General features: G+C 36.5%; 1 protein-coding gene across 3 annotated transcripts in view; it reads right to left on the bottom strand.

Annotated features, from left to right (window-relative positions):
• Nucleotides 1-2099: 2099 nt before the first annotated feature.
• The window catches only part of MRPS9 (mitochondrial ribosomal protein S9), a 44116-nt gene continuing 23703 nt past the window's right edge, over nucleotides 2100-22512 (bottom strand). For 2 of the 3 annotated variants that reach the window (XM_081327468.1, XM_081327470.1), the window contains exons 3-12: nucleotides 21398-21460; nucleotides 21270-21300; nucleotides 20804-20883; nucleotides 9918-10003; nucleotides 7663-7738; nucleotides 7218-7259; nucleotides 5627-5795; nucleotides 4357-4465; nucleotides 2538-2707; nucleotides 2100-2256 (exon numbers count right to left, since the gene is read on the bottom strand). In XM_081327468.1, coding sequence (XP_081183594.1) covers nucleotides 2165-2256; nucleotides 2538-2707; nucleotides 4357-4465; nucleotides 5627-5795; nucleotides 7218-7259; nucleotides 7663-7738; nucleotides 9918-10003; nucleotides 20804-20883; nucleotides 21270-21300; nucleotides 21398-21460 — 918 coding nt within the window. In that variant the 3' untranslated portion in view covers nucleotides 2100-2164. The remainder of the gene's footprint in view (nucleotides 2257-2537; nucleotides 2708-4356; nucleotides 4466-5626; nucleotides 5796-7217; nucleotides 7260-7662; nucleotides 7739-9917; nucleotides 10004-20803; nucleotides 20884-21269; nucleotides 21301-21397; nucleotides 21461-22512) is intronic. The other variant, XM_081327469.1, reaches the window with a different exon arrangement.

The following is a 22512-nucleotide window of genomic DNA, read 5'->3' as shown; positions in this document are numbered from 1 at the left end:
GTCCCATTCTGCCCTAGACATTTATTCTGCAAGCAGAGGTTCCAAGGCCTTACTTACATCATTTTTAGGACTGGGGAAAAAAATCACACTTTGGTTTGATAATTCTTCCCTCAACTATGCATTATCTTAGATAGTGCCTGTTGCTTTTGTAACCAGTTGTACGAAATCTACTGCCCAATAAATAGGAGCACCTTCGTAGTTATCAAAATGGTATAAAGGGATATTTCTAATGAATTATCTATATCCATAACTCAAAAAAACTTTAAAAATCTATGGGATTCAATGCAAGTAAATAAATCTGACTAACTGATTGGGATTTAATAACAACCAAGCCTACCATTTAAACATGCTTTATTAAAGACATAAATCAAATTTACTGCAATTTTACAAGTTTTCCCTTCCTTTTCATTTCAGAAAACTATTATTGGTTGTTGTAAACAGCTCCACCTTGTGGCAAAATATATACTAGTAATCAGATAATACTTCATAAATATAACTTTTAAAATAGTTTTTATAGGTCAGAAAAATATACCATTATATTTCACATAACAATATTGCTATATTCATATTTACTTAAGATGATGATGATTTATCATTCTCTTGGAAAAAAGTTTATAGAGATCTAGAATTTTCATGTAATATATTAATTTTGTTGTTGAGAAATATTTTGTACAGTTTTTAATCTAACAATGGGTTATATTTCAAGGAATGTTTGTCCTCTTCCACATTAAATGTTAGTAATATAGACCTTTCATAAACTGAAAATATATTGAGGTTAGCTTTTTTGGAGATGAGTTGTTTTAAATAGGAAAAAGAAACATCAATAACCTGTACTGTTTTATGATACAACTCTTAACCGAAAATGCAAGTCTGAAACCTTGACTATTGAAAGTTAAGCATGTTGAAAAAATGGAATTAGAAAAAAAAATAGCTCTCTCCCCAAAATACAGACAGCCTTTATTTATTTATTTTTTTTACAAGATCTGGCTTTTATCCAAGAATCGAAGTCAGGATGCTGATGCTGATGATAAGAATTAATTTTATGCCATCCAACTCTTGTTAGCCTGAGAATTATGATATATGTCTATCAATTTCATATTTTTATTAAGCCCCAGTGCAAGTTTTAATATTTTTTTGTTATTTTTGTTTTAATGAAATTCTGTATTTTCATTTTTTTCAGTCCATTTTCTTAGATGGTTGGCCATATAAATTGAATACCGGTAAATACAAATATAAAGAGCAAACTAATGACAACAGTACACCAAGGCAACGAAGATACTGAAATGATAGCTTCTGCCTTTTAAGATCAACTTAAAGATACACTGCAGACTAATTCAACAGCAAAGATACACTGCAGACTAATTCTTGTAGAGTAGGAACAAATATTTAGATACTGGATATATTTGTACCTACAAAGATCAGAATTGTGAAGGCAATTATTTTCCCTGTGATACTCTATAGAAATGAAACAGGTCAGAAAAAATATTGACACTTTTGAACTTTCACGCTGGAGAAGATTCTTAGGAATGCCCTGGCTAGACAAGAAAACAGATTATTGAACAAATCAATCCAAAATTCTCAAATGAGGCACAACTGACCAGGCTCAAATTAACTTATTTCTGACACATTGTAAAAAAAAAAAAGCCTAGCTCTCTGGAGAAATCAGTAATGCTGGGAAAGGCGAAAAGGACAATAAACAAGGTGGACGGACACAATTACAGCTGGAAGACCTGAAGGGCCAGGGTGGGAAAAGATCATTCTGGAGAAAATCAACTATTTGTTGCTAAGAATTGATACTGATCTGATGGCACATAGAGCTTTAGCAGCAGCAGCAGCTTCTTCTAGTTCTTGAACAGCAACACAGAGCACCTTTCATTTGCACTTTTGTAACTCTGGAGGGCCCACCTAAAAACAGCCTCATCCTTTGATTTCAAAGTTTATGGTGTAAATTCTCATTGGGTGATTTGTTAAAATGGCAACTTGCTACTAAGATAGCCTAATATTTCCAACTGATTAGTAGACATTTCTGATATCTACTGGTTGCACATGTCAGGATTTAATGCTTCGTATATAGTAAATAGGAACAGACATGGATGGAAGGAAAGGTAAAATACAGTTTAATGACAAAGATTGATTCCTATAAAATACATTTTCATTTTCAGTTTTAGCGCTTCTTCCACGTGAACTTTCTGCGGGCTCCCTCTTGGCCAGGCTTCTTCCGTTCTCTCACACGGGGATCAGGAGTGAGGAGACCAGCTGCAGGGAGATCAGGAAGAAATTGATACAATTTGGCACAGAGAAGGGTGGAGGGACTTAGTCATAAGAACTGAGGGAAGTCAAAGGGAGATGAGAATTTATCTAACATTCAAACCCAGGTTTATAGTATTAGAAAGTCCCAGGCATTTGCCTCATTTTAAACAGCTCATTAGAATGCTAAATAGCAAAAACTAGAGTTTTTAGAAATAATCGGGAACAAGATATTGAATTGTATTATTTAGGACAATTTGATACATTTTTCTCTATACAATTCTTATTACCTTGCCTCATGAATTCTACTTCATCTTCAGTAATAAAACTACATAAAGCTCTTGCTATGGCTAAGCGAATTGCTCCCGTTTGTCCGCTTCTTCCTCCTCCAGATACAGAGCAGACCACGTCATACTTCTCCAAGTGATCAAGAAATTGGAATGGGAACATCAGCTGTTCTCTGAAAAGTATTATATATGAATAACAATGTGAAAGAGTTAAAATCAGTTAAAAGTAATCTAGTAAACCATGAATTTTGTTCTTAGTGACCTCTAAATCATGGAAATACTTAATTAAGCCAAATCACATGCAGGTAGTCCTTGACTTACGACCACAATTGAGCCCAAAATTTCTGTTGCTAAGTGAGACATTTGTTAAGTGAATCTTGGCCCATTTTACAACTTTTCTTGCCAGAGTTGTTAAGTGAATCTGGCTTCCCCATTGATTTTGCTTGTCAGAAGGTTGTAAAAGTTGACCTTGGGAAACAGCAATGGTCATAAGTATGAACCAGCTGCGAAGCATCTGAATTTTGATCACATGTTCATGGGACTGCTACAAAGGTTGTAAATATGAAAAATGGTCATAAATCAGTTTTTTTAGTGCCACCGTAACTTTGAACCATCACTAAATGAACTGTTGTAAGTTGAGGACTACCTGTACTCAAGTGCTGCTCAAGAGGTGGTGTGCTCTGAGTTTGAGCTTGCAAAATTTCTAGAATGAACAAAACAGCCACTCTGAATAGAAATCAACTGTTTCAATTACAAGAGTCTGAATTGAAAATGTCTCCCACAGTCCTACTTCTTATTTACTACACAACGTATTTTCTTTATTTAAATATATCCACATCAAAAATGCCCACAACAGTGATAGTCAGAACAATGCACTAGCAAGAGAGATTATATTGTTAACGTTTAAGGTCAAATAAACTTCTAAAATAATACGTAAGCAAATTCATTTGCAAGAGAAGCAATGAAAAATAAAGAGAAACACGACTAAAAAATAGACAGACTTCCTAAGCCAGATTGGTATTCATTACACTTTTCCCAAGCCAAACAGACTTTATTAGTCTCAAATAATGCTTTACAAATATCCTTTTTCTCTTTGTTTACAATTTCACAGGCTACAATTATGGGCATTTAATAAGCTTCTGATGGCTGATGTGGCTTAGAATGATACAAGGTATCTACACCTGCAAAGGAAAATGCACTTGTGCACAGAAGATGCTGAACTAAAGCATACAGTAAAACTGTCACCTTTTCAGAGTGATACACAAATGGATATTGTTGGCTCAATTTGGTACATTTTTTATGTAAACAGCACCTTTGAGAAATCTATTCTCATTATAAATCTGTACTCAAGTTTAATTAAACTAGTATCTAATAGTTCATGGAGTAATTCATATACACAGAAGTTTCAGGATAGCCAAGGGTGGCAAAATTTTGTGGCCAGATGTTTTATGCAAATTTTCAAGTTCATTCTTCTCCCACTGCTCCGAATAAAGTTCAGATTTCTAAGAATTTAATATTTTTAAGTAGGAATTTTCCAGATGTGCAGATTACAACGCTTGTGATCTTCAGATTGTACTGATATATTGACTGAAGACAATGGAAATTTCAGTCCAAAATATATTGAGATACCAACATTCAGGAGCATTTGAAATTGTTGTTTTAGTAACATTTTCACCTGTTTATTCAAATTTTCAAATATGAATATACAGCAGGAAAATATGAAGATTTTTTTTAAAACTTAAAAATAGATGAAAACATTTTTTTATAAAAACACCATTAAAAATTGTTTTAGCAAAAAAGGTTCTCTTTTTTAAACACTCACCTGTCCTGCAACACTGGGAAGTAAAGTAAATAATTATCTCCATTTATAGTGAATTTTCCACTTCCATTTGCATGAAGTGTAGCAGTTGCTATTGCTGACTTTCTCCTACCTTAAAAAGAAAAAAAAACACCTCTGTACATTTATTTCATGTTTAGCATTTCAAAATGTTTAGCATTTTTAGCATCAACACATTTAGCATGTTAAAATGTTAAACAAAAAAACTATTTTTTGAAAGGGAAAGTTTAGCAAAAGTGAAAAAAATAAGCATTCTTTCAAAAGAATGCAGCATCTTTGCTAACCAGATGCAACACAAGGAGAACTAAGCCTAATGTGTTTTGGGGTAGAAAAGTGGTCTAATATATCCAACATTAATCTAGATTCTAAACTTATGAAGGGCTGGACAACACTCCAGGGTTACTACTTGATAGCAGAGATATTAACATATTTCCACAATTAAAGGTTTATGCATATCTCTGAAAGCAGTAATTGGCAATATTCATTATCAAAAAGGCCTCTGTAAAAAGAAGAGACTTATGTCACATTGTATATCATGAATACAATGGACACAGTTTCACAAAACTGCCAGAGTTAGATTTCCTTTCTTCTCCCAGCAGAGGGAGGCATACCCTGATAATTCAAAATGGCAACCGGTATCTAAAAGATATAATTATTTTAATATATAGTTTCTGTTTGATTTAGAGCACACAGTATTTGAACAGAAATGCAAAGTAAATTACTTTTGATCTATGCTACAAATTGGGTCTGTGAGTCAACACACACACACACACACCAAAAAATACTTTTGAGTCAATTTTTGACTCTTCGCTACTCCGTGAAGGATTTTTTTCAGAAATGGTTTGCCACTGTCTGTTTCCTCCTAGGGCTGAGATTGTAAAACCATACTGTTTGTCAAAGAAGTCTGAATAAAGTAAGCAAGTGAAGTAATTTAAGTTGCCTGTTGCCAGACTGAAAAATCTGTATGAAAAGCAATTTATAATAGACAACTTCATGGTGTATGGTAGATGATATATTATATATCATCTTAAATACATGTGTCAAATAAGTTGGAAACAGAGAATATATTTTTAACTAACTGTTTTTAATTTAATGAAACAAGTATGATCACGTAGAACACAGTGCAGTATCACTGGACATCTTGGCCGGCATCAATTTTTTTTTCTTTATACAATAGACATGTAGCTAATGTTGAGAAATATTTAGATTTTCAAGTTGCCAAGGACTAAATTTTGATGTTTAGGAAAAAGCATACCTTCTGCAGTGCTAAAGGCCACTCCTTGCTCATCGTATTTCAGGGGTTCAAATGATTGTTTTTTGGATTGTATAGGTAATTGCTTGCGAAATTTAAGTAGATAATCTTCTTCTATATCACAGTATGGTAGTGATACTAATCTTTCCAGCAGCTGAATACACCTTAAATACTGTAGACAATAAAAATTCATTAAGGGATGATGGTGCAAGTGTAATTGCATTTGTCAACAACTTCTATTTTTACCTGCTTGATCATTTTAGTTCTGTTCTTACTGATAACTTTTGACAGGATGACACTTCTGCATTTGCATGCTGCTTTCAAAACAACATGCAGATGTATCATTTCCTATGTGAATAAAGATACCCAATTTTTTCCCTGCCCCCAACAAATGAATCCACTGCTCCAAACTTTAAGCAAATTCTTTGTCAAACTAACTTCATCATCAATCATGATTTTCAAAAAGAGATTTTAGTGGGCCTCAAAGGAGAACTCTTTGATAGACAACAGTCCCAATTCATTTAAGGAAACTGTTTTTTAAACTCTACTTCTTGGATTATTTTTATTTAAGTTTATGACTGCAATAAATATTTGATTTGAGATTATTTCATTTCCTAATGTGTACAGGAAATGTGCATTTATGCCACTGGTCTTTCAAAAAGGATTTACCTTAGTCCTGATTTTAAAAACAAACAATCAAGGTTTTTTAAAATTCAAGAGATACTTGACTCAAAGGGCAACCTCTTGAAATAATTATCCTTTGCTACTGTAAGTTTCACTTCTTTCATCTGAGCATGTGATTAAAGTGTCTCACTAGTAATACAGCGCCTCCCGACCACAGGCAGCTAAGAAGCAGATTCAGGTTTAACATCATTTTATACAGCTTGGGCTAGGAAAAGGAAGGAAATAAAGGAACATTTCCTGAATGGCTCAAGAAGGATAATTTTCTGTATGCTTATTTTTTGCTTGGAGAGAAGCAAAGATAGAAGTTAAAAAAGGAAAGAAATACTAAATGGATACAATAGAGATAAAATAATGAAATTACCTTTTCAGTACAAGTAACCCAGTGGCAGAATCAAGATGTGTTCAACATAGTCACTTCCCTTGAGTGAACTGATCATGTGACTAACCAAACCTGCTAGTTCTGATATCTCATTTCCCACCAGCTACATTATATGGGGTAACATCCAACACAGAAGTCTGCTGAACACATGCGGATTTTCTTTACAATTTGACTAAGAACATGAGACAGTTCCCAAACATGGTTGTCTCTGATCACAATAAAGGAATCAGAAGTATCCAGAGAGACATTAAGGTGATGGCCACAAAGTTAGAATCAAAAGGCCTCCCCCTTTTATGTGCATTGCATCACATATGAAAAGAGGGCAGGGCTTTGATCATGCTACACTGGTCACCACTTTGACTTTCTAAGCCGCCATCAGACGCTGCTAAAAGGAAGTTGAACAGAAGAGAACAGTCTTAAATTGATTTGCTGATGTAACTAGTTATTTAACTGATTGTACACAGGAGTGACAAATTATGTAATAATTACATTTGGCTATCAGGCACATGCTAAAATGGAGTGGCAAATTACATGTTTGAATGTTCTCACTTGAGATAAATCCCTCACTGGACACTGTAAAGAGAAAGGTCAGAGACATGGCTTTAGTTATCTTATCTGCTAAGATACTGTGAGCATTTGAGAGTGGGATGTGGGTTGTTGTTGTTATTTTTGGTGTGTTTACATAGGCATGTTAATATCCATCCAGGTAGAACTACCATCCTGAATAGTATGAAGTGGAACAATTCTGCTGAATATATAAGTTACCTCATTATTTGGGGGAACATTCCTGAAATAACATGCATAAAAGTACTTTATCTCATAACTATTTAGGGATGTGATTGGTGTACTTATGGGATTCAAACTAAAAACATGAATAATTCCCATGTCCCAGGCAATTTTCCCCCAGAATCCTTACAACCACTAACTGTTCCATTAGGATACAAGGTTCATTAAATAAAAGAGATTAATTACTTACATCTTGATCTGACAGTTTTTCCACTAACATTTCTTCCAATTCCTCTTTAATCAGCCATCTGCTGCCAATCAGGTTCCTGTTTAAAATATCACATATATTCTCTTTTAACTAATCATGCAATTAAAGATAAGATTGCAGCTAGACTATACTCTTAATTTGGAAATATACTTTCCTTATGCTTGAGGAAATCCAAGCTAGAGGTGCAAACTTAGCAAGCATATTAATTTGGCAAAAAGTTAATAATTAAAAATCTAGACAATATTTTCAGCAGGATTTTAATACATACATACATACATACATACATACATACATACATACATACATACATACATTACAACTCCCACACCCAAAGGAAGGATGTGAACATTTTAAAGAGGTTTCAATACCATTTCTAAATCCAATCTAATCCGAGGCAGACCAGCCTTAGTTTTCCAAATATAGAAAATAATATATATTGAGTACAGTGTAAGATGAGCCTTGAGACATTTCTTTAAATTTTTTAAAAAAGAATAAATATGAAGTTACAATAGTACAAAGTTATAACCACCAACCTATAGATCCCACAGTCATTTTTAGAAAATACAAACAGGGCAGTGCAAATCGGTACATAAGTGTTTTTATTTTCTTGGAAATACATCAATTTACTGATAAACATAAATACAGAAACTGAACAAATTGTAATTAGAAGCCAGGAAAAGAGAAGAAGAAAGAACAGGTAAGATGGACTATATCAGTTTGTCAGAAAATGACATTTTGTAGCAGAAAATATGCTCATTGTTACTTTTTGTTAGCACCAATTATATGCTTCCAAAAATACAACTATACCAAAATACTGGAATGAATGTTGAGCTGCTTATTTTACTATTATTCCTTTTTGTATTTTCTTTTCCTCACTCTTATCTCTATTTTGTTCAGCTTACTTCAATGTTTTCCCTAACTTTCTAAAGATTCTTCCATCTTCAGAGTTAATAATTTCTTTCCCCTGGAATCACATATATTATAACGGATCTTTTTGAATTAATTATTCATATTATAATCTGGGCCTAACTATTATTATAGAATTTTTAACTTGAGTCACTTTGGTCCTGATTATATTTGGGTTCAAAAAGATCCGTTATAATATATGTGATTCCAGGGGAAAGAAATTATTAACCATCTTCATTTGTAATCCATTGTCAATTGTTCATCTGGCTTATCACTTAATAGTAACTTCCCTCCTCAACCAATACTACTTACATTTCTTTTTCAACGACAGGCCCAATACTGAAGCCAGAGACTATTAATCCTTCTGAAAGTGCCCAATTCTAATTCCATGTGCCAGGAATGTATTTGCTCTAAAACCCTTATATCTTCGCAAACACCTCAAATAAAGATGGTATCACAGCTATCCTTTGAGATAAACACTTTTGTTTAAATTAAGGCGCATGTGTGGGTAGCCCATAACTTTCATAAGTTATTTCTGTGATGAGTACAATATATACTGCAGCCCTTAGTATATTTAAAACTTGAAAGGAGGTTAAGCCAACTCAGTGTTTGATCCATTAGATGATCTCCTTTCCAAGCAAGTATACTCTTTACCACTATTGCTCACTATCTTTGCTTTTACATTTGAATCTCTCCTAAAATTGTTTCTTCTTTCTTACATTACTTCCATAGTTTTATGTAAGCTGTTCAAAGTCTTACAAATAGGGTGAGGTATAAATGTTAATAAATCAGTAAATTCGTAAAGATGTGATAAAGCAATGCAGGTGTATCAAAACTAATCTGATCTTCCTCAATTAAACCTGTTAAAAGACATAACTAAAGTATTTATGAGAAGGAAGGACTTACTGGAGAACAGCCTAATGCTGGGAAAGACTGAGGTCACCATAAACAAGGCCAACTGATAACCACCAGTAGATGCAGTAAGGATGAATAAATATTTTCATTTTGTCACTCTTATCACTAGCAGGTAACCTCAAATATGGGTTCCTACCCATAGTTAATCAGGCTCTCTCCAACACTTCCTCCAATGTTTTTCTAGGTCTCTTTTCTTAATTTCATCTCCCAAAGATCAAATATGTGAAAAGGGACACACCACACCAGGACCATATGATACAAGACCTCAGCCAAACCACATATCACCTTTTGGATCCATCAGAGGGATAATCAAATATTATCATTACAGAATGATAGAAATTTTACAAAGAAATTAATATATAGAAATGCATCTAGACCTATCTTCCATGTTCATTATAATCCCAGAGAAAACTTACATAGATGCTTTATCCTCAGAAATCAATCCTTGAGCAAATAGTTGATCTTGGTAATTTTGAATGTGTAGTAACTTACTGTACATCTCCTAGAATACAGAAAATATATATAAATGAGTTCAACTTGTGAAATTTCCACAGAAAGATTAATTTGGTAAGGTATAAGATAAAAGCTCAACTTCAAAAAAATATATTTTCCCACTTGCAGACATATCAGGCAATGACTTTTATTTTCATACAGTGTGTATTAATCAGGATTCCATAAATATTAACTAATGAAAAACACAAATAGGTGAGTACTACTGCACTCATGACCCAATAGTGAATTTAAATGGTTGAGGAATTTGCGAACAGAATGCTGAAGTAGTTTTGTTCTAATCCAGAATATTTCTTATTTAAAGCAAATTCTTGTTTTTATAAGTTCTGAATATAGTTTGGTATCCTTGCTAAATTGTCTCTTAATTTTCATATTTATTTACTGCATTCATATCCAATATTTTCACCAAGAACTCTAGATAATATACATCAGGATTACTTTCCTTTCATTTCATTTCCAAACAATTCTTTGAGAAAATATGGGGGCCCCAATCGCTTAGTGAGTTTTATACCTGAATGGAGAATCAAATATATGAGGGTGAAGGTTCGTTCTCTGAGCTTGTGGGTTAGTTTCCGAACATTTCATTATCAGGCTAGGTAACATCTTCAGCAGTTTAGGGGATGTCAGTGCCAGTGTTCTTCTGTTTATAAAAGCTTCAGGTGAGGGTCTTGCATGGGTTGGTTGAGGGTCGGTGATGCCTCTGGTTGGCTGTGTGGTTGATTTGGATTCTGAGGGCTTCGTAGGCTGGTTGTAGATCAATATTGATGGAATTGTGGAGTGCCAGGCATCGATGAACTCACAAGTATGGCAGGAGGTAGCGTGGCTAATTTTTGTGTTGTTCCAATCTAACTGGTACTGTTTGGTGTCGGTGTGTGTAGAAATTAAGGATTTGGGATCGTGGCATTTGACTGCAAGCTCATGGATCCTGGTTTTTAATTGACATGATGTTTGTCCCACATAGAATTTGTTGCAATAGTTAGTTGATTTTGTTGATTACATTGTTTCTTTCATCCTTCTATATCTTGTCTTTGGTTCTGGATAATTCCTGGCGGAGTGTGGCTGTGGGTTTGTGGGCTATTGCTATTTCTAAGGGCTGGAGAATTCTGGCTGTCATTTCCAACAACTTTTTTTGAGGATTAGTTTTTGCGTGCTGGTTGGCTGTGTGGTGTGTTATGGTTTGGGTGGTGTGTGCTGGAATACAAACTTTTTTGGATAGCCATTGCAGAGAAAGACATCAAGCAGCCATTTCTCTTCTGCTTTTCTTATTGTTGTGGTGCTGCAGTGTGTCCTGACCTTTCTGAAGAAGGCCTAGACACAACTTCTTTTGTGTGCAGTAGAGTAGTTTCTTGCAAAACTGAGGATCTGTTCCATGTGTGGGAGTTTGTGGTAGATGTGGCTTTCCAATTCTCCATTGCCTAGTCTTCTATGTCGATGTCAAGGAATTGGAATCTGTTGTCTGTTTCCTCTTCGCACGTGAATTTGCCCTCCGGTAATATGTTATTAGGTATGTATTGAGGCATAGATCCAGAGGTATCATGATGGTTTCTGTTGACATGGAGTGTTCTGTAGTGGCATCCTACACCCTCATCCTGCACATGAGCTACAGATATTTGCCACTATTGCAAACTTACATGGACATGCAATGCTTAAACTTGCCTGCCGCTGGGAGACTTTTGCTGCAAGACAATCATCAACCTGCAAACAGCTACATTCCCTCCATGAATGCCTCCACAAACAACCCCAAAAAGGTTGGCATAGCATACTCTACCAACCACTGATCAACTCCCACAAGCATGGAAACTGGCCTTCCAAAATGGCACAAAATGCTTCAATTCATGATCACTGATACCCACAACCATCTGGAAAAATACCAACACATCATTAATGAAGAAAAAACCGCATGCCTCAACTCCATCAGACAAGACTTGATAGACACTTTAGAACACACAAAATACTTATCCCAAAACGCAAGTCACCACAAGAGAAACTCAATACCATCACCCCAAAATCACAAGATGACAACTCATAACTATGAATCAGAAATCTAACCAGTAGACCTCTCTCGGACAACACACGGCTTCAATTTCAATGACAAAGTCACTGAGCCCATTGAATTCCTTGCCAATCTCGAATTCATTCTAAAAATGTACCAACTGGACCAAGAAACATAAGAAGACATCATCCCCAATGTGTAACGTAACAGACAAAATGAAACATTCAGTCAAAAGGAGAAGACAGTATTAAAGACACTGAAACAAGACAAAAGCATTGTCATTCTACTGGCAGACAAAGGCAGACTGCCGGTAGTAATGGACAAAACGTACTACATCAGCAAAGCTGAAAACCACCTCAATGACATCAATACCTACCAAATAATCCACAATTATCTAACAAAACAGCGAGAGAACTAAATAAAAGACACTCTAAGAAAAATGGGAAAACAGCTAACACCACTACGGAGAAAGCACATGCAACCAGAAGACCCCTCCATATCCAGGTTCTACGGACTCCTCAAATATACAGTATCCCCTTATGCCCAAATGTGTCTCTACCTGGAACCCCAATGTACAAAGTAGCAAAAACCCTGGAGAGGAAACTGTAGACTTGACTCATTCAATATACCACCCAGAAAAATTTCTCCAATGCATCAAACACACCAGGATCAACAAGGAAGAAATTATGGTCTCCTTCGACGTCACCACTCTCTTCACCTTGATTGACATTGACCTGGCTAAACACCTACACACTAAACACCCTACCCACAAAAATGATGCCACTACAGAACACTCCATGTCCACAGAAACTATCATGAAACTCCTGGATCTATGCCTCAACACATACTTCAAGTTCAATGGGAAAATCTACAATCAAGTGCAAGGTACCCCGATGGGATGACCTATATCAGGTCTAACAGCAGAAGTAGTCATGCAACAACTTGAATCCATAGCTCTATCCACCATCCAACCAAATTTCTGAACACACTACGTCAATGACCTTTGTCATCATCCAACCCTCCCAAACTGAGGAAACACACCACCTACTCAATAATATATTCCCTGGGATCAAATTCACACATGAAGAGGAAACAGACAACAGACTCCCATTCTTTAACATGAGACTAGACAATGGAGAACTAGAAACCGTGCCTACCGCAAACCTAGGCACACAGAACAGATCCTCAGCTTTGCAAGCAACCACCCCACCGCACACAAAAGAAGCTCTGTCAAGATCCTCTTCAGAAGGGGGAGGACACACTGCAGCACAATAAGAAAAGCGGAAGAAAAATGGCTGCTTGATATCTTTCTCCACAACAGCTATCAAAAAAACTTCATACTCCGACACACACTACCCAAACCACAACACACCACACATCCAACCACCACGCAAAAACTAACTCTCCCATACAAAAAGGGGGTATTGCAAATGACAGCCAGAATTCTCCAACCCCTAGGAATAGCAATAGCCCACAAACCCACAGCCTTAATCTGACACCAAACAGCATCAGTTCAATTGGAGCAACACAAAAATCATTGGCCACGCTACCTCCCGCCACACTTGTGAGTTCATTGAAGCCTGGCACTCCACAATTCCATCAACAGACACACTGACCTACAACCAGCCTATGAACCCCTCAAAATCCAAATCAACCACACAGCTAACCAGAAACAGCAACAACCCTTAACCAACCCACACAAGCCCCCTCACCAGAAGTTCATTTCCCAATAACCCTGATCTGATATAACCTTCCCATCACAAGCCTGTCACTCATGACTCACAGCCCTTATAAACAGAAGAACACTGACACTGACATCCCCTAAACTCTGCTGAATATGTTACCTAGTCTAGTAAAGAAATGTTTGAAAACCAACATCCTATACCTGAGCTACAGATATTCACCACTATTGCAAATAAAATATATGCCTACATCTTCCAAATTTCTCATTGACATGAGCTGTAAACATCTTGAAAATAAATAAACCAAGCTATTCAACATGTAATTCCAAACATCCATGTTAATGAATTCCCCAGGCTATATTATACTATTATGTGCATTTGGCTATGAAATAAAAGTATTCAAACTGTAGGTTAAAAACAGTCCTTGGCATCTAGGAGAGAGCTCATAATATCATTTCATGATGTATAGTACCTTATTGTTAAATAAACAATGAACAAAAATTACAGATAATTTAAAGACTTTTTACATCTTATGAAAGTACATTTATATACAGAAAATGTTACTTGTGTTGTAATTTTATATCTGATTTCCAAGTTTCCTAAAAAAAGAATTGTTCCTAAGAATCACTGTAAATAAGGTAGGTTAATATTATTCACAAGCAAATAGAACAGGCAATATAATGATACATGTTATCTGAAAAAGTTTAACAAAATATACAAATCTGAGAAAGATTAACATGTGGGAAACATTCACATCTGAAACAGTTGAAGAATGTATCTTAACTTCTTCAAAATGGATATGCAAAGATTTTACTAACAGATATTCCTATCTCTTTAAAAATATGTTCCAAACTAGCACTTGGTAAGTAGTATGAGGGCCTTGGAAAATAATATTCAAATGCAGTATCTCTATATCCACAAAGATGAGAATTGTGCAAGCCATGCTGTTCCTTCTGACACTTTATGTATGGAAACTAAAGCTGGACTTTGAAGAAGCAGGACATGAAGAGTATTGACAGTTTTGACCTTTGGCGTTGGAGAAGATGCCTGAGAATACAGTGGACTGTCAAAAAACAAACAAATGGATCATCAAACAAATCAACCCGTAGTTCTCACTAGAGGCACAAATGGACAGACTCAAATAACCTATTTTCCACACATTATGCAAAGACCTAACTCACTGGAAAAGGCTCTAATACTGGAAAAAGGTGGAAGGAGAAGATGACAATCAGCAGCAAGGTGAATGGATTCAGTTAAAGTGGTGATGAGTGCACCTCTGGAATACCTGAAAGAATATCTACAGTATGAAGAATATCTATGTGGTCACTAGGAGTCAAAAATGACTTGATGGTACACAATCAATCAATCAATGCTTCTATGACATACAACAAACATTTTGTAATATATTTTATGAAAGATTTATGTGTCATATATGTATCTTTTCATGATACAGGAGAATAGCATCTCTAAGCTTCTGCTTAATAAGACGGGTAGTATAAACAATGTTGTATTTTTGAAAAATAAATGAAAAAAGGAAATAACATATTTTATTTCACTTAACATAATATGATAGTTTATTCCATCTAATGATCCACCAATCCATTTTCTTCCTGGTGGGAGGGAAGGGAGTAGGACTTTAGTTATTCCACTCTTTCCCAAAGAAGACATCAGATGACTTCAGATGACAAGAGTTGCAATATCATGAGATGGAAGAAATTGGTATAGTTTAGTGGATTATAGTTGATGTAAAAAAAAAATCTTCCACTGCTTGTAATAGACATTACTTGATCACAATTCAGGGAACAGAGGAACACAGACTGCTTTTACTTAACCAGATTAAAAGGTTCCAAATTTTTCAATGCTACAAGTCTACTTCACTGAAATAATTGTTCGAAAAAAGATCTGTTAACTTCATACATACAGCTAGCAGATATTGCATTATGTCTGGATTAGTATTTACTGTAAGTAAAACATGACTGTACAGTATTTGAAAGTTAATATGAGTCTTTTAAATTTTTGGTACATGCAAAATGATTAAAGAATTTCTACATAACTAAATCATATAAAAAGTGTTCTGTATAAATAAACAAGTATTTGTGGCCTGCTGTGACCAGTGTTCAACAAGCAGAAGCTTGTTGAAAGTATGCAGATATTATGAGCTCAAACATATAAGTTACATAAAAGATAGAACAAGGATGGTGGACAGTGTAGGCCAACTTATTCAACCTAATGCATCCTAGACCTACACAGACTATACGCCAAATGTTGAGTCAAAGTTCTCCAGATTGTATTTCACAACAACTTAAATGATGGGGACTAAGTTGATAAAGGTTAATACTGATTTTCCAAAAAAAAAGTCTAGTATTATTATCTTACAATTTTTTCTGCATAAATACATAAAACATTCAATTGGAAGTATTATTATGCTCATATGCTATATCTAGGAAAATTACAACCAATATGTTATACATGATAAAAGATTGTCTAAACAACACACAACAAATTAAAAACTATCTTTTATTTAAAAGTGAAAGTTTTGAACTTAAATATGCTTCTGGTATCTTAGCTTAAGATTGATATGTACTTCATACTTTGTGTAAGGTTGCATGACAAATCATGCTTAATAAAAGTATGGACCCTTTTCTTAAAGGAAATATTTCTAAATGCACTGATACTATTTAAGCAACTACATAAATATCCTACCATAATTACACTTCGTTTGCTGAAAGAATTTCAAATGAAGAAACATTTAATCAAATGAGAAGTCTGGCCACTTGAAAAGACTGTGCATCTGGAAAATCACCAACACTGTTTTTTTCAAAGGCAAGAGTTACGAATGTTAAGAAGTTGTACTCCCTGTAATTTTTCTATAATTTCTTCATTATGATGGAATGCAACAAAACATCTTGCCCTTGGCTTGCTCCGTTTCAGCCAAAACAAATGCAAATGGCCTGTCAGATGACAGCTGCTTGATAAGGCCCTTCTACAAGACCTGCATGCTTTACTTTTTTCCGTGAAACTTGGGATGAAAGGCAGAAGGCAGGAAGAGAATTAATGTAGCATACAGTCTAAAGGCAATGCTACAACCGTGATTAAGTAGAAAAGCTAAAAGGCACAGATTTTCCACAGCCTCTCTGCGTGCAACCCATCCGTGTAACAAGTTGACAGGCATAGTGCGTCAGCTCCATCATCCTCTCCGACAGCTAAAACGCAGCGCTGCATCCCTTTTCAGAGAAAATTCGCGTCTGCACCATGAAGCGTTGTACATTATTTCTTAGCACTGCAGGGGGGCTCAAGTCCATATGGAACCTTCACAAATATTACCACAGATCAAACCAGCAGCGTTTCAAGGCAGATTTGACATACCTATTTAAATGAACAGTAGGGGTCCTCAGGCTGCCTCAGGCTGCGCAGGAGAAAACTCTCTGGAAAGCCTAGGCTGCAGCTCCATTACTCAGCAAAGACTCCCTCTACATTTATCATTCATTTCATTTCTGCCAGGGCAAGAAGCTCATTTGCCCAAGGTCAACCAAAAGAAAAAATAATTCCTCTCTTCTCTTTCCAAAGAAATAAATGTACCTGACAAGTGGGGATTTTGTCCTTTGGGTGCAAAGAGTACAAACGAAGATAATGCTAAAAAACACAGGAAAACAATACTCTTCATAGAGAAAGTCCTCTAAATGCTATTGCACCTTTAGTGTTACAGTACTCGATAACAAGAGAAACAGACTTTGACAGCAGCACTATGCTGAAAAGCATTACTTTATTTTTCAGTAAAATGGGCATTTCATTTTCTGTAACTATCAACACTGATTCAGTTTTCCCAAAGTCAATGGATTAAGGTTTACAAATGATGCATATATTGTGCAGTTGCAATAAATATTGTACCTTGAGATAAGTAAGTTCAGAAAGCGCATTGGAAATCCAGCTAGTAATTGTTCAGTAGTGAGAACAGTGGGGGAAGAGACAGTATAATCCTGAACTTTTTAGATTTAAAAGGAAATTACAACTGAATACAATCAAATGAAATATTGGACTTAAAAAAACAGATTTTAATAAAGTGAGAGCAAGGTTAAAAGATTCCAAGGGAAGAAGATGATAGTGGGAACAGGAACCCGGGATGGATGCCAAGGTGGTTTTTTTTAAGATATAATAAAAGCAGAACCCTAAGTAATGTCAATAAAGACTTAACAGAAAACAGCAGAAGGAGCTTGTCTTTCTCTATTCTTCAATACTTCTATTAATTAACTGGATCAAGTAATGGAAGGAATGCTCATTATATTTCCAAAGAACAGTTGAAGTAACTGGGCTTGCTTAGACTTTAGGAAAGATGATTGTGTATGAATACAGTAGCATTCTCCAAGAATCTGAAAAGATGTCGCAAAGAAAAAAAAACTGGTTCTCTCTCATTCCAAGGCTAAAGGCACAGAATTAATTTAATTTACAGGAAAGCAAATTCTAATTGAAGGTTTGCTTGTTTCTTTAAAAAGAGGCAATTCTTTCATTTGTCTCCTTATCTTACAGATGAGCAATTTTTTGGAAAAGCTGCAAAAATAATTCTGGTTCTCTCCATAGTGAAGGAGCATATCAAGATTTTTTTTTTTTATAATTTTCCAAGCCAATAAAAAAAATCTCAAATAGAAAATAAAGCCGTATGCTAGCTAATAACCTATTAAATGAAAACATGTGAAGGAAACAACTGAAATGCAAAACAGAATAAATAGGGATTAATGACCAATCATTGGATTAGAAGATTTCTATCAATATTTTTGATGGCAGAGCCACTAGTATATTATCTCTTCAACCAAACGCGCACCTCCCCAAACGTCGGCAGGTCTCCGGACCTCTGCGCCCTGCCTGCCTGCTTCTTTCCGCAGCGGAAAGAAGCAGGCAGGCAGGGCGCGGAGGAACGGAGACCCGGCGACGTTTGGGGAGGTTTGGGCGCCTCCGCAAACGTCGCCGGGTCTCCGTTCCTCCGCGCCCTGCCGACGTTTGGGGAGGTTTGGGCGCCTCCCCAAACCTCCCCAAACGTCGCCGGGTCTCCGTTCCTCCGCGCCCTACCTGCCTGCTTCTTTCCACAGCGGAAAGAAGCAGGCAGGCAGGGCGCGGAGGAACGGAGACCTGCCGTTTGGGGAGGTTTGGGCGCCTCCCCAAACGTCGCCGGGTCTCCGTTCCTCCGCGCCCTGCCTGCCTGCTTCTTTCCACAGCGGAAAGAAGCAGGCAGGCAGGGCGCGGAGGAACGGAGACCTGCCGACGTTTGGGGAGGTTTGGGCGCCTCCCCAAACGTCACCGGGTCTCCGTTCCTCCGCGCCCTGCCTGCCTGCTTCTTTCCACAGCGGAAAGAAGCAGGCAGGCAGGGCGCGGAGGAACGGGCACCTGCCGACGTTTGGGGAGGTTTGGGCGCCTCCCCAAACCTCCCCAAACATCGCCGGGTCTCCGTTCCTCTGCGCCCTGCCTGCCTGCTTCTTTCCACAGCGGAAAGAAGCAGGCAGGCAGGGCGCGGAGGTCCGGAGACCTGCCGACGTTTGGGGAGGTTTGGGGAGGTGCGCGCGCACCTCCCCAAACCTCCCCAAACTTCGGCAGGTCTCCGGACGGCGGTGGCTTGGGAGAGGTGCGCGCGATCCCGGAAGCACCAAAGCCTCGGCCGCACACAAGTCCTCGGTAAGTTTTTTTTGTTGACTGGAGTATAAGCCGAAGTGGAATTTTTCAGCCCAAAAAGTGGGCTGAAAAATTCGGCTTATACTCAAGTATATACGGTAATTTCCCTGCAATTGAAATTTGGGGTGGAAATTATTTTATTTACTTGCAAGTGCTATATAGTAATCTTTTAAAGCAACTCCTGGCCATTAGGACTTTGTTTCAGAAGGCTCTAAGAAAAGTAAAGAGCACCATATTGCATGTTCTTCACTTTCTTAAGAGCTCCCTGTCATGTAAGAATGTCTACAAGTGGTCCTCAACTTACAGTGGCAACCGGAACCAAAATTTCCATTGTTATCCAATGTAGTCATAAAGCACTGTGCCTGCTTAAAGCATGATTAGTTTAGTAATGGTAAACTCTGCACTCCCATTAGCAATGGTTAACTGAATCCCAAGGTTAGGGTTAGGGTGAAGCATGAGAGGTGCTGTGTGGGTTAAGAAGACTGCAAGGGGATGCAAGAAGGCATCACACAGATCAGGGAGGGTGCACATGGATGACACGGTGCAAGCATAGAGTGGCTGGTGAAGGCACACCGGTGTGGGAAACCTACCCCGGGAACTTGGGATTTTCTCTGCTAGCTCCTCAATTGACTTTCTGGGAAAGCCAACAGGAAAGGTTGCAAATGGAAATCATATGATTGCAGGGTGCTTAGTAATTGGCCATAAATGAGAACAGGTTGCAGGGCACACAGATTGTGATCATGTGATAGGTGGGATGGCCTGAACTAAAAGGATTGGTTGCAACCACCATTTTATTCAGCACTGTTGTAACTTAGAACAATCACTAAATAAAAGGTTGTAGGTTGAAAACGATAAGTAGCATTTTTGCTGTCTTCCTTCTTGTTCCCTGATAACTCCTTCAACTTTCTTTCAACCGACTTCTCATATTTTTAGTGTTCACCTTGTCATTCTTTGCTAGACATCTTACTTTACACAGAGTAACCTCAACCATGGTGGAGTCCATACCACTTTTTCTTTATATAGCAGACTGACTGCAAGCCACTACAGAAGTAATAAGCAGATCTGCTGTGTGTCTAATTCTCAACCTGGCACACTAGTATCTGAATTTATGTTTAAATGTTCAATCATTATAAGAAATTCATAAATATATTTTTATAATGCTTTTAGTTCAAAAATACTATATATTTTAAACAGAATTATAACCACTGAAGGCTGGCCTATGGCTGGAAATGTATGGCATATTGATGAACAAAGTAAATAAATTATAAAAGGTATAGTTTCATTTACCATATCCTTACATTTTTTTCAATAGCAAGATCTATTTAATACTGATGGAACCAAACCAAAGCTTAACTGGAGAATAAGCTATTAATTCCTTATTTGGTAATTAATTTTCTCAAAAAGAATATTGCAATTTAAATGTATACATTATATATTCAGGGGAAATTAAACCACTTACATGCATTAAAGAATAGTATGACTGCTTGCCAGTATAAAAAAGAAAATTAAATGGACGACCATCTTCATCCCATTGAATAACTGAAGAAATATAAACATAAACAGCAGTAACTATACAACTCCAAGTGAATATTCCATCCCCCACCCTAAAGAGAATTACATCTAAAACAGAATACTATTTAGTGTCCTTTCTATCTGAAAGAGATAACATTATTTGCATAAACCTCTCAACTGATTTTTTAAAATCTAAACTATCATAAAATATATGCGAATATAGGATTGTTTTCCTTATACAATACTCTTATCACAAATAAAACATACCTAGAGACTTTCCAAAGCATTTGATTATGTACTTTGTCAACAGAACAGGAAAAACCCAAGAATTGACAGACCAGATATTGGGTGGGACATATATTAGTGCTTGGGAACCCACCTTATGTACAAAGCATGTGCAAATCTCCACTTACCACTTGTCTTTGGAAACACTTCCTCAGGGTGCTGTTTAAAGCAGAGAAAAAAATCGTTAATTAATATAATTATTACTATACTGAAATAATTCTGTTCCGATTCTGGTAGCACTGAATAATGTTCTTACCTTCATGGAAGGCCTGGCCCTTTTTTCAAATAGACCAGAAGGAAATAAATAGGCAATTGCTTTCTGTAAACAAAGTGAAATCAGACTTTTTAAAGACATAATGATAATCATAAGTTTCTATTAGAATATTAGCTTTGGATATAATTATTATTTCAATTAGTAGATAATGGAAATAAAAGTGTAGGTCCACCAAGTGATGGTAGAGGCAAAAAAGAAAAAAGGGGTTAGGGATACTGATGCAACTTCAAAATGAAGGATTGAGACCTTTAAAGCAGATATTCTAATGCATATTCACTTCATTCACATTCCAAAATCAAAAGTTAATTTAAGAGTGTTGAAAGAAAAATCATCAGGTCCAGTTCCAAGCAGGGAGTAAACAAAATGGAGGCTAAGACGCTGGAAATAAAATGGAGGCTGCTTGGGAAAAAAAGTTTATTTGATTGTCAGCATGTTTCTGGGGTGGCTGAGAAAATGGAAGTAGGTGGGGTTTTATACTTTCTTGGGCTTTGTATTTGAGGTTGTTCCTGTGCAATGTACTTTGACCTGAGCTTGAGTGTGCCCTTTTGGTATTCTAATGGTGGTGGATTACTCCTATTATGTCCTGAAGGTTATGTTCCTGTCCTTGGAGTCTTTGTTTTTTTAATCCCATCAGCTGTGGAGGCTGAAGGCATTTTGCCTATGAATAGTGTGTCCCAAATCATTAATTAATATAATTATTACTATACTGGCCAGCTCAATTCCTGCCTGGGGAAACTTGGGTTGGTTTCTGCCTCCCCTAAGATTTTTTTCTCCATTCTTCCTTCGGCAAAATATAATATTCTGCCTTTTTAATATTCCCCAAAATATTTCCTTCTCTAGGAGGGTGGGTGAGTGCTGACCTCCAACAAGTGGAAAAATTGTCATTCAAGATTAAGAAATCTAATCAATCTAGTATTAACTGCACAATTATCTATAATTGAACCAACTCCAGAATTCTATTTTCAAGTTCTTACATAATTTGCTTGTTAGTTCTAGCTGGTAATACTAAATATCAGAATTAATTCATGTACTGTCCTTCTAATAAAAGAACATATATAGTTGAGTTCTCCAGAATGTTCTGGAATGAAGAGAAGCAA

The sequence above is a fragment of the Vipera berus genome (genome assembly GCF_964194415.1).
Source record: "Vipera berus genome assembly, chromosome: 4".
Taxonomy (NCBI): domain Eukaryota; kingdom Metazoa; phylum Chordata; class Lepidosauria; order Squamata; family Viperidae; genus Vipera; species Vipera berus.
The sequence above is the reverse complement of the archived record's forward strand: the minus strand, read 5'-3'. Positions and strand labels throughout refer to the sequence as shown.